Source organism: Excalfactoria chinensis, chromosome 1 (assembly GCF_039878825.1).
Source record: "Excalfactoria chinensis isolate bCotChi1 chromosome 1, bCotChi1.hap2, whole genome shotgun sequence".
Taxonomy (NCBI): domain Eukaryota; kingdom Metazoa; phylum Chordata; class Aves; order Galliformes; family Phasianidae; genus Excalfactoria; species Excalfactoria chinensis.
This window is the reverse complement of record NC_092825.1, coordinates 137,512,437-137,525,928: the sequence shown is the minus strand read 5'-3', so window position 1 is coordinate 137,525,928 and position 13,492 is coordinate 137,512,437. Positions and strand designations below refer to the sequence as shown.

The 13,492-nt window shown below is 42.7% G+C and overlaps 1 protein-coding gene across 1 annotated transcript in view; it reads left to right on the top strand.

Moving 5' to 3' along the window:
- Nucleotides 1–12,729, top strand: part of HS6ST3 (heparan sulfate 6-O-sulfotransferase 3) — a 279,329-nt gene extending 266,600 nt beyond the window's left edge. The window contains exons 2-3 of the mRNA XM_072348661.1: nt 884–2,232; nt 6,110–12,729. Coding sequence (XP_072204762.1) covers nt 884–1,589 — 706 coding nt within the window. The 3' untranslated portion in view covers nt 1,590–2,232; nt 6,110–12,729. The remainder of the gene's footprint in view (nt 1–883; nt 2,233–6,109) is intronic.
- The last annotated feature ends 763 nt before the right edge of the window (nt 12,730–13,492 follow it).

The following is a 13,492-nucleotide window of genomic DNA, read 5'->3' as shown; positions in this document are numbered from 1 at the left end:
CATTTATCTGTAGAAAACTATGTGTGAAATCCTCTTGGAACCATACTCAATTGCAGTCCATCTCAAATTACTGTAAATAGATGTTCAAACTCAACTCAAAGATGAATTGACAGTGTGGGTGCTGCATTTATTTCAGATCTATTTCAGATCAATACTTCTTAGTGTCTCTTTTGTATTCTTGACAGGTGAGGTTGAATAATGATAATCTTTATATCAACAAATGCTTTTATACTATATGATTATAACAAATTTCAATTCAGCACTTGTTTAAAATGAAGTCATGTGAATAGGTCTGGGACCTCTCATTATCATCACTCTAACCTATTTAACAATAGGGTTTTTCCTAAGTAAGTCTTATGCTGGTCTTCCATGTGGCATTCTTTTTAGCACTTGCAGCATCCACATTGTATTGCTGGTGCTTCTCGTATATTCTGACCAAGTTTTGTATGGGTTATCGTCTCATACTTGCATGTCTCAGTCCAGAAGGATGGTGACAGGATTATAGAAATCTCTTTTTTCACATTTTCCAACATTGCTGAGTGTTAACATTTTAAGTAGAGGGGAGTACTCTTCAGTTAATTGGCTTCTACATAAAATAACTACCACTGAACAGCTGATAAGTCAAAGCAGCTCCTTTTCTCTGGCAGCTGCTTACTTCCTTTCATTTCTCTCTTTCTTCCAATGCACCTTGTGATTTATTCTCAATGCTTGTGGAGCTTTAAGCTTTTTACTATCTCAAAGATAGTCACTTTATGTGTCTGCCTTACACTGTAAAAAAGTGAAGGGGGTGTGTGGTGATGGCCACTGGGAACTGTTGTGTTGGAGTATAAAACAAGAAAAAAATCCACTGGATCTTAAAACTGTGTTTAATGATATGTTTCAGGAACTTCTATTACATCACGATGCTGAGGGATCCAGTATCACGATACTTGAGTGAATGGAAGCACGTCCAGAGAGGTGCAACATGGAAAACTTCCCTTCATATGTGTGATGGAAGAAGCCCAACACCAGACGAGCTACCAACCTGTTATGAAGGAGATGACTGGTCTGGAGTCAGTTTACAGGAGTTCATGGACTGTAGCTACAACTTAGCCAATAACCGCCAGGTGCGCATGCTGGCAGATCTCAGCTTGGTGGGATGCTACAACTTGACTTTTATGAATGAGACTGAGAGAAACGTGATTCTTCTCCAAAGCGCCAAGAACAATCTGAAAAACATGGCCTTCTTTGGGCTTACAGAATTTCAGAGGAAAACACAGTATCTCTTTGAGAGGACATTCAACCTGAAATTCATTTCCCCATTCACCCAATTCAACGTCACACGGGCCTCCAATGTGGACATCGGTGAGGATGTACGGCAACGGATAGAGGAGCTGAACTTCTTGGACATGCAGCTTTACGACTACGCCAAGGACCTGTTCTTGCAGCGCTTCCAGTACTCCAAGCAAGAGGAGCATCAGCTGAACCGCCTAAAGAGGCGAGAGGAGCGGAGGCTGCTGCGGGAGCAGAGAGCTCATCAGTGGCCGAGGGAAGAGGCAGCAGAAGTAGCTGTTACTGAAGATTATAATAGCCAGGTCGCGCGGTGGTAACACTCCTCCATCTTGCCTAACCCTTGGGAGGATCAGGCTCCTCCATCTTGCTTAACCCATGGAAGGATCAGAGAGGCTGATTCTTTGTGTAGCTCAGCTGCCTGGAAGTCAGCCAAGGAAGACCAACCACCATGGTAAATGATGCAGCATCTGACAGCTAACCTTCCTTGTCTCGGTTTTTCTCGCTTTCTGTCAGTAAGAAGAATATATATATATTTTTCTCCGTGTACATGAATTAGTGTTATTAATAGCAGTAGGCAAGATTCCTATCCAAACAGACTTCCTTCAAAACCCTAAGCTGTGAGGATGGGTTGGGGAGAGAGCTGTGTCTATGACATTAACAGACATACCCTCTACAATTTGAGCTACCAAAACTTGTGCAGATATGAATCAAAATTGAAGAAAAAAAAAAAAATTGTTTTGATTTCTCTGTGTTGTGAGAGCTGGTTTACTTCATATTGTCCTTTGCAGCTGTAGTGTGTAGCTTCCTAGTGAATGAAATGGAGCTAAGCGTATTGCTCCTTCAGACTTCTACATGCTGGGTTTTGATTAAGGAAAGAATTTGCTGAGGTGATTAAAAAAGATGTAGGAAATGCGGGATCGGTGTAGTGCTTTTCTTTTTGTAAGCCTGCAGTCGGAGATCATTATGTCATAGGTTACCCTAAAATCTACCGGCACCCATGACAGGGGTATAGACGGCCTGCAGGGCCGCTATCCCAAAAGGAAAAGAAAACAGAGAAAGAGAAAAATAAATACAGCGGCAATGATCTAAGGAGGCACACTATTTTACTAAATACTATATTGGAATACAGAATAACACAATATAATGCAATATAATTGGAATTAAGGCTAACAAATCAAATAAAATAAGAGAGAGTGAGTCCCGAAACCGAGAGGCCTACTGTAACTCTAGGCGAAACGGCTGGAACGCTTCCACACACTCCCCCTGGCTGGCAGGATCCAAGAGAGCGAGTCCAGCACTGAAGTGAGATTATATAGTCCTGGTCATATGACTGACCGTGGTGCTCCCTGGGACATGTAGTCTTCTTTCTGTGAGCAGCAGATTCGTCAAAATTATCTATGCTTAACATGATGTTATGATGTGGAATACTGATAGCAAAATTACAAAGTTGCAAAACCATGACATTCCACCCCTTATTCTACATCATTACATTATGCTTATTATACACACACACATATATATATAGTCGTGAGCAATCAGCAACCTTATTTTCTTAACAATTTATATCTATTTTCATGCAAATCTTTAGGCTGAAAATAAAACTCCGTAACTTAACACACTATTATTTGCTAAGTCGAGGAAATGGCAAAACTGCCAGAAAGAGGAACATGATAACGGTGGAGGGAAGAAAGGGAGAAAGGCAGCACTAGCAGGGCGTCCCCCACGTCAAGGTGCACTCATCCTTTCCCTAAGCTACAGGGCCGCTGCATGGAGGACTTCTTGGGACTGTCCTCCTCTGTCTCCATCAATCTGGATGTCAGGGCAGGAGCCCAGAGCATAAGCAGAGGGGAGAAGCAGACCAGCATCACTGCTGGTGGTATGGCCATCCTCCAAGTCATCCATTCCCTTCAGTGGAACAGAAGCATCAAGGAGAGGCTCATCAAGAAACTCCCCAGCAGGTGATCACAGTATCACAGTATTGTGCGAGTTGGAAGGGACCTTAGAGGTCATCGAGTCCAACTCCCAGGATTCGAGCCCTCTGTGTAGCAGAGCGGCACTTCTACCACTTGTGCCACAGCGGGGATTCGAACCCAGGCCTCCGGTGTTGCAAGCGGCACTTCTATCACCGCGCCACCGGGGCACACGATTGTGCCAGCAGCCTCACATCCTGGCCTGGAGAGTTCAGCTCCAAACCCTCATAGGGGAACAGTGAACCCAGGCCTCGTGGCTGCGGGATGACCCCCCTCACTGCAGGGTGGCTCACTTGGCACATCCACACCATCCTCACCATGAGCTCCTGCTTCTTGCCCAGGTGACAGGGATAGGAGTGGAACTGCTGGGGCAGTGTCTGGAGTACCATTCCTCCATAGAACTTGCTTCTCCAGCCCTAATATGGTATTTCGGGCGATAGCATGGGGTACTGGTACTGCGTATGTTTCAAGCCACCCAGTGGTTGCCTCCACCATGGTGAGCACATAACGGTTACCATTGCGAGATCATGGCAAGGTGATATAATCAACCTACCATGCCTCCCCATATTTATATTTTTGCCATCGCCCTTCCCCCCAAAAAGTTTTCATCCTCTTGGCTTGTTTAATTATGGCGCATATTTCACAGTCATGAATGACCTGAGCAATAGCATCCATAGTTAAGTCCACCCCTCGGTCTCTGGACCACTTATATGTTGCATCTGTTGCTTGATGGCCTGAGGTCTCATGGGCCCATCGAGCTAGGAATAATTCAGTCTTGTTCTGCCAGTCCAAGTCTATTTGAGCCACCTCAGTTTTGGCAGCTCGATCAACCTGATGGTTATTTTGATGTTCTTCAGTAGCCTTACTTTTAGGCACGTGAGCATCTACATGGCGCACCTTTACAACAATGTTTCTTATTTGGGCAGCAATGTCTTTCCACAGTTCAGCAGCCCAAATAGGTTTACCTCTTCGTCGTTGCCAGTTGTCTTGTTCCCACTGCTGCAACCACCCCCATAAGGTATTTGCCACCGTCCATGAATCAGTATAAAGATGAAGCATTGGTCACCTCTCCCGTTCAGCCACATCTAAGGCCACCCCTCATGCCGGACGGCCGGGCCTAGCGGGCTGGATGGGGGCAGCACGACCTCCTGCCCCGTGGCCATAGCAGCGGGCGCCTGCTCAGCCCGGAAGCGCACCAACCCCTTCCAGATATGGAACAGACCCACCGGGAGAGCCAAGACCGGTGTTGTCCACTTGGGGTTGCGCTGCTCCGCTACAGGATGCCTCGTCTGGGCTCAGGAAGGAGCCTTGCTCTGACCGGAGGTTGTTACACTCGGACTGGAGGGCGTCGTGCTCAGACTGGAGGGTGTTGCGCTCGGATTGGAGAGTGTTGCACTTGGACTGGAGAGTGTCGTGTCCAGACTGGAGGGTGTCACACTCGGACTGGAGAGTGTCACGCTCGGACTGAAGGGCATCTCGCTCAGACTGAAGGGCGTCTCTCACAGACTGGGGTGCATCTTGCCTGGACCAGAGGGCATCAAGTTCGGACCGGAGGGTGTCACGCTGATATAGGAGGTCATTTCTCTCAGCTCTGAGACTCTCCATCTCAGCTCTGAGACTCTCTCTCTCAGCTTCAAAAACTTTTTCGCTCTCTGCCTTTTCAGCTCTGAGACTCTCTCTCCCAGCTTCAAAATTGAATAAGGCCCAATAAGCATTAGCCAGGTCCCAAATCATTTGTGCCTCCTGAGATCTGCCTGTGCCGCAACATTCCTGCCTCAAATATGCGATCAAGCTCTCGGGATTCTTCAAGTGTTCAGGAGTAAAGCTCCATGACGCTGAAGATGTCTGTCTTTTTAAAGTCTCCTCAAAGCCTCTCCACACTCCCTGCCACTCAGTATTCTCTGGTTCTGGGGAAGACTTCCTCAGAATGTTATAAATCCAGATACTGAGTGAGATTAATAAAATAACCAACAGTATGTTCAGGGAAATTAACAGTGTGGTCAAATGGGCATTGAAAAACTGCATAAAGGATTCAGGGAAGGGACAAGGAGCATGCAGTCCCCTGAAAAGCAGTTTTACAAGCAGTTTTAACAGAGCACACATTTTTTTTCCTCTCTTCAATAACGAGATAGCAGAGCTAAAAGTTTACAAAATATTCTGGGGTATTGGCCGTCCGCCTGGACTTTCAAGGTCAAGCTCCCAGGTGCAGAAATGTAAACTTTAGATAGCTCCTTAACGAAAAAAAACTCGTAGCTCTGTAAAAGCTAAAGGAACAGCAGGGAAAACAGCAGCTTTTGCAGTTCTTCCCCACTTTTGCCCCTTTTTGCCCAAATTTCTTGGCAATCTGCCCGCATTCTCCACCAATTATGTCATAGGTTACCCTAAAATCTACCGGCACCCATGACAGGGGTATAGACGGCCTGCAGGGCCGCTATCCCAAAAGGAAAAGAAAACAGAGAAAGAGAAAAATAAATACAGCGGCAATGATCTAAGGAGGCACACTATTTTACTAAATACTATATTGGAATACAGAATAACACAATATAATGCAATATAATTGGAATTAAGGCTAACAAATCAAATAAAATAAGAGAGAGTGAGTCCCGAAACCGAGAGGCCTACTGTAACTCTAGGCGAAACGGCTGGAACGCTTCCACACACTCCCCCTGGCTGGCAGGATCCAAGAGAGCGAGTCCAGCACTGAAGTGAGATTATATAGTCCTGGTCATATGACTGACCGTGGTGCTCCCTGGGACATGTAGTCTTCTTTCTGTGAGCAGCAGATTCGTCAAAATTATCTATGCTTAACATGATGTTATGATGTGGAATACTGATAGCAAAATTACAAAGTTGCAAAACCATGACACATTTGTAAGTGAAGTGATGGGGGTGGGTTAGCTTATTTCTCTGCAGATGTTAAGAGCATCAGACTCAGACAGGTAGGAGCTGTCTTTTGGAGTGTGCATGGCAAAGGGAAAGCTGGAATGCAAAAGCTGGGAAATGAAGACCTCTCTGCAGCTGGCCACACACTACCAAGGTTATCTAGCTGTAGGCGATGAAATCAGCCGTCACATTCACAAAAGGTGAAGAGGGGCCAAGCGAACTACAGGAGAGGGGAAAGAGAGCAGGAAAAGCTTAAATATTAGTGTGACGTTTTCCAGGTCTGTTGCAAAAGTGTGGAGATATATTGTCTGTGAAGATAGGCAGGTTTATGATATTGTCTGTTAAAATACATTAATGCCAAGTGAATACAGTTTAAATTGGTTTTCTCTCTAACTATGGTAGTAGCTACAAAACAAAAAACAAACAAACAAAAAAAACCCCTCAGCTTTCATTTTTATAGGATACATAATAGAGATGTGAGAAGGCTTGATATTTATAACTCTGTATGAAGATTCTTTGTAAATTAATTGTTTCCATGAAGAGAGATCTGTATCTGGTTTTATTCCTCGTCTACAGAAAGATTCAATGGATTCTTCGTCCACACATTACATTCTTAACTGCACCTATTTATTCTGATAATTTTTTTCTCATTCTATTTGTAATAGTGGAACTTTAAAAAGAGGGTCCTGTGCATCATAGATCTTTTGAGGGAGTTTGTTTTTTTCCCTTCTTCTTCTAGCATAAATCTAAAGCATTAGGAGGAAATTTCTCTAAGTGCCTCAACATGGCTGCTAAATCAAGATGCTGAAAGTATATTATTGCATGCATGAATGGCTTTTACCTTACAGATTTACTAATTAGAGATAGTGGAGTACCTGATGTGGATGCATATTTCTCGCTTATTTTCAGAATTCAAGTTTTTAGCCACTCATTAAAAGTTTAATGTGCTGCAGAAAAAGAAGTCGAGTTTGAAAATTTATCCATTATTTCCAAATGTTGTTTTTAATGCATGCTGTATCTTTTTTTAGTTCCAACAGTGTTATTGCTGCTTACCTATGCACAATAACAAAATCATGATCTAACGATCCTGTTGAGGCTTAATGCATACAACAATATGTTCAACTCGGAATATCATAAAGAGCATTACAAAGTGAAGGAGTCTAACTGGAGTGACACCTCAATATTGACATAGCTTATTGGCAATATGCTTCTTTATATCAGCATGCTATTTCTGTGGTAAGCAGCAGGGCTGTTGGTCTGTAACATGTGTTCCATGGTGGTTGGCATATACCTCTTCCCACCTCTGCCTTCATAAGGGAAATCACAGGACTGCAGTCATTCCCCTGCCCAAGCTTGGGATGTCCATCTTAGAGAAGACTGCCCAACATCCTGACTGGATCCCCATCTCCCTGAAGAGGCTTCCAGACTCCTTACTCACACAGAAATATCCATGTTCAGAGGTTTGAATTGAAACATTTACAGTCTGGGACTGACTCTGTGAATGCAAGAGAAGGGAAGGTGCCTGTAGCACTCCATACACCATGTCCAGGGTCTGTGACTGTTCTTCTTGTCTCTGTGAGCACAGGGAGCTGGGGTGCCATGGGGACCCCGAAGGACCCTGTGGCAGAGGCAGGGATGAGCAGGAATAGGGCTGCTGATGAGTGTATGAGAGAGAAGATGAGAACATGGAAGGAAAGATGCAAGGACAAATTTGGATTAAGGAGAAAGATAAAACAGAATAAGTCCCATTTGTAAAGCAACACCAAACAGGTCCCCTTTGTTTCATCCCTGCCTTTCTCTCCGTCAGACTGCCTATCCACGCCACTCACAGCAACAGGGGCCTCGTTTTTCATTTTGCAGTATTATCTTTCAAGGGGAAAGGAGAGAGAGAAAGGGAATTGTTCCCTGCAGCCCCACTAGTTGCTCAGAGCATCAGTTTCAATTCTCTAGGCTCACCAACAGCTCTCCAGACTTCTGCACAACGCAAAACAAAACCTAATGAGGAAAATCAAAGCAGTCTTTGGGCGGTTTACATTAACTTTAATAGTTTGGCAATACCTTAATGCAATGCCTAACATTTTTGTCAGTCATTCCCCAGGAGACAAGATTAGGGTCCTGAAGAGCTTCTAATGCACTGTAGCATCTACACTAATGGGATTTGCCTTAACACTTGGGACTTAGTTAAAATTTAAGGGTTCTGTTGTTTTTTCTTTTTCCTGGAGCCTATGTGTCACATAGCTCTGGTTTTGTGGTATCGGAGGCAAGAGGCAGAGATCTTACTGTCACCACAGCCCATGACCCCACTAGCTCTCTGCAGCTACAACAGTAAGTCCAGTGAACCCCTAGTGCCAACACTGCTGCTTTACTTAGCAGATATTCCTGACACATCCAAAATAAGGCAGTTCTGAAATACTTCCAGGTGGACTTCTCTTAAGACACAAGCATGCAGCTTTTTCTTCTTGAGGGCAGCACCCAAAATAGTGTAAAGCAGAAGAAGAATAAAGGCCCTGGTTCATCTCTCTTTTGTTCCAGTTTTCATTACTCTGGCAGTGCAGGCTTCACTGTAACTACACCCACTCGAGTAAGATCAGAGAGCAGTGTGTTCCCTTCAAAATATCTGTGAGCAACAACTCTGTAGAACTTTTGTCCATAGTAGTGGCTTTATCTTGTTGTTTAAACAAGGCAATTTGGCTTCTGCTACTGTGGTGCTGAAACGAATCTCATCCTTTTGTAATGGAGATGTACTTACTAATCTCTCCCATCATATCTTCAACACTGACTGCCTTTTTCCAGTTATAATTTGCTGTAGGCTTGGAGCGGACAGAGAAACATGCTGTGCTGTTGAAATGGCTTCCTGGTAATTTGATGTCTGGTCCAAGAAATCAGCCTATTGCCTGTGGGTTGTGCTTTATTAAGGAATGGATTTTTTTCCTCTCTTCCTCACTCATCAGTGCTAACAATAAAATGCTTTTTTCACCATGGGGAAATGAAAAAAAAAAAAAAAAAAAAAAAAAACCAACCCACTTTATCATGTTTGGTATTATTCATTGCAATTGCATTAGCAATGAGGCTGTAATAGCCTTGCTAGGACTTCTGCCCAGCATGTGGTAGTTACCTGCAGTTTGCTAGAAACAGAAATAGAGAGTAAAAAAATTTGAAGGAAATCAGATTCACAGCCAAATTCCTGACTTTAGTGTCTCTGTTCAAGCAGTCCAAATGGTGGGTCACCTCACCCTTGAATCTGAAGGTGATTCCGAGTTGGCATCCACTTCTAGCTGGAAGGGTCTTGTTTCCTACACATTTTCAAGAGGCTCAAGTGTCAGTGACTACGACTGAGTCTGTTGTTAGGGACCTTTCTCAGGCTGACCTTCCAGATAACACATTTCCTTCTGTGCTAGTAGGTTGTTTCCCACCACAGCCCTTACCAGTACAGAGCACTGATGCTATAAAATTTGTTTTCTCACTGCTACATTTTTCCTCCATTGCTGTTCCCCTGATACATATAGACTTCTATTTATTTGTTTGTTTGTTTTGTATGGGATAGGGAAAATCTGTTTTCCAGGCTAGTGGAGATTACCCTGTATGAGGCATTGACAAGATCACGATAAAATCATTCTCATATAATAGATTGCTGTATCCTTCCTTCATATGGCAAAAGGATATTCAGAAAAGGTACTCAGTTAACAATGAAATGCACCGTTCAGTTTGTAATGCTTTATTTGTTTATGTTTCATGGAGGGAAATGGGTTCCATAGCCTACAAGGTCCTTGGCTTTCTTCTTGGCCATATCAGTAGCTGTATGATTTCAAAGAAATGTTGGAAAAATCAAGAGTTCCCATCAGTTGCCACATTTGAGATAAAAGAGTAAATTAATAGGCTGTAAATTATCTTATTCTTTAGGATTTTTTCTTCTGTTTATGTGCAATAATGTGTGTGAACTCTGCTACTAAGAGATTGTATTGTGAGTAACCGTATCTACTTTTATTCCTATTTAAAGGGTAGTTTGTAGACCTAGGGGTTTTCATTGATGTAAAGCACAATTTAATGAATTATTTAACATGTTTAACCATTGTGATGTCAAAAGCAATTGTTTTCATATATTTATTGGTTGGTGGTTTTCTGTAAATTGATACTCATTAAGATATCTGTTAAAAATGTTTTGTTGAATATTGTTGGGTCCATTAACTACTTATGAGCAACAAATAAACATTGATTGCATCTTTGAAATACTAAAGGTTCTGTCTTATCCACATAGCCATAAAAGTGACTGAAAATACTCCTGTTGGACTCATTTCCAGCATTCATACAGATTCAGTGTGATCATAATAATGTTTTTTTTTAATAAAATGTACATAGAGGAAAGGTATGTTGACATAACTTACTCTTTAATTATGTTGGGACCCAATCCCAAGGCTTAGGATTGCAACTGACTTTAGTGGGCTTCATTTCAAATTGAATTCAGGCAGGAAACCTGAGTCTTGCGTAGTCACTAGCACTAATTCAAGTGACCTCAGAGTCAGAATTTCCATACTTGGATTGAATAAAGATTTAAGTATGGAAATGATTGAAACAGAGCTAGTGAATTTGTTGGACTTCATTTCTACCAGTCCCAACTGTTGGAGTAATCTAGAGAGCTACCACAGGAAGGATGAGAAGTTTCAGTATGCTGCTGCACCTTTAGTCTCATATCTCACACAAATGAGTGAGTACAATGAACTAGGATGGGATGGAACATGGAGGAGCATTGATAGGTTTAAATAAGGAGGAGTCTGAACTCTTTTACAGAGTAACTCAGGATCACTTTTACATTAGCTCCTTCAGGGAGTAGTTTGGACCTCTGTTCCACAACTGTTCTATCAGACCAAAACTTCCTCACAGCTCTTGCTTCCAACAGTAAGCAAACACGCCACATCCCTAGAGATGAGTCTGGTTTAAAGAGAAGGCCATGTTGTGGCAAATTAAGAGTGGGTGGCCTTGACCTACATCCTTTTCATCAAAGCCAACTGACCTCTGCTAAGTGCTATGGAAAGTCTTGTTAAAGGTAATTATAGTCAGAGTGAGAAATTACACAGTGAAAACAGCCGTTGTTCAGGGTAGCAGAGGAAAGGAAGTTCTCAAATGTTCTGGTTGATTTTGTTTTCTAAATTGTCCTTCGTAGAACTTTACACTTGCAAAGTTGTAAGGGGAGGCTGATTGAGTCTATAGAAATGAGCACCTCTCTGGAATTTCTCCTCACATCATCCTACCCTGTTTTGTATTTTTTCTCAATTTAACTGTACTTCTGGTCTTTGCTTGAAATGTTTGTGTATGTATGAGGGTATGCATCTGGAGTCTAAATGTATCAAAAAGCATCATGAAGAGCAAGGTCAAATGGTGCTTGTGCCTTGCAAAAAGGTCCGTTTGATAAGCTTTTGTACCCCTTTCACTGCTTTTGGTGAAATCCCTATTGCAAATTTCCATTTTCATGTCACCTGTACCAATTTTTGTGTGTAACATTTTGGAGAAATGAAAGGATTGGAGGACTTTGTAATCTCCAGATTTCTCGAAATTGTATGTGTGGCAACATCTCATTGCTTGCTTGGTGGTTGATGCGAATTAAGTTTAATTCCTGGGAAGCAGATGTCAGCCTCTGGAAACACATAGTGTTTTTTGAAACCAGACCCCCAGAAACTGATGGCTGAATGAGCAAAGAGAGTGGACCCTGACAGCGAAGACCAGATGGCGTGGGGAGCTCATTCTACTGCAGAACAATTCAGACTGCTAAACAGAGTCATCCAGTGCTGTTTGCCTGCCTGGCCTCCAACTCCTGCTACAGAAGGATGGCGGTCTCAGCATAGATGCTGTTCTGTATTCGTAAGTCCAGTGCAAATGTCTCAGATACCCACAGGTCTCCAAAAAAAAAACCAGACTCTCTCTACTGGAGACTTATATTTAGAAACCCAGATTGCTGCCCCATTGCTTGTATCATTTGAGGCCATCAATTGAGACAGTCTGCAAGGTGAGAGTCCATCATCATTGCCAGTAGTGAGCACAAAATCAAATGCACTGCAGGACAGTGTGAGTGATAGAAAAGCAAAATGAATGTTATTATATTTCTGAGTCCTGCACTCTAGTGAAAGCAGTTATGAGGCAGGGGCAGAAAGACGGTAAATGAAATAAATGTCTGTATTACTGATAAATATTACTATATAGCAAAAGTAGAAATGGATTTTGCACCAGAAGACTGATAACTTTTTTCCACATACATAGTTACATTTCAAGAAATGTGTCAGAAAATTGTACTGTAATGCGCAGTTATGGCACAGTTATAAGCAAGTGTGAGAATTGGCATTTCTGGACTTCATTACACACAGCTGGAGAAAGACTTTCATTTTTAAGGTTTCATTCGCATTTATTTCTATTTTAGCTACAGAGGTTATACAAGGTGTGACATCCTTCAGCATTTGCTAAGAAATTTGTGATTCTGTCCCTAAAATCTGGAATATGATCAAATGTAATTAGACAGCATGGAGGTAAGTAAATGACTGCTATAAATCCTATAGTTACATGAAAGCACAGAGTGCTAAAAATGTGTAATGGTGAGAATAAATAAGGCCTGCCCTGCTCCTACAAGATGTCTACTGTGGGATTTTGTCCACTGGGTAAACAGCTTGCAGCTTCACTATGATACACATACAGTGAGAGTCCCTTCACACCATGAGAAGTCAACTGCCACACAAGTTTGTCATGCAGCCCTTGGGGAACCCCTGATAGGGCATAAGCATCTGGTCTGCTTTAGACATTTGCTGTGGAGTAAGAAGGCTCTTGTTCCAGAAATGGCTCCTTCCCCACACTGTTTGCAAACAGGAGAAATAAATCCCCAAATCTACTTTAGAGGAGGTAGAGGCTCTGTGACAGATGACGAGGGTGCAGCACTTCACGTTTGGAAAGCCTGCACTGGAAACGAATCATAGAATCATTAAGGTTGGAAAAGACTGCTAAGGTCTTCTAGTCCAGCCATCAATCCATCACCGCCATGCCCATTAGCTGTGTCCCTCAAATGAAACTAAGGCTCCCAGTGTGACAAGACTAGAGATATTTGAGGATGTTCAAAAACTGGAGAGGTAGGATCAAGGATGGAAAGAGCTGACCTCAGGACCCTCTGTGCAAAGATAACTCTCAAAACTACTAGAATGAGTTTTCTAGCTGAGAAATAGAAGATAAGGAGGGAGGAGCACAAGCATCAGAGAGCCAAAGAGACATCAGCTGTGTAGAGACCTCTGTAGAGTCCTGAAAAATCTGTGCGAAGATCAAGGAAATAATTGACAGCAGATTTTGGTGGGTTTCTGTCTTAGTCAGAAAGATTTACACTGCTTAATACATGCTCA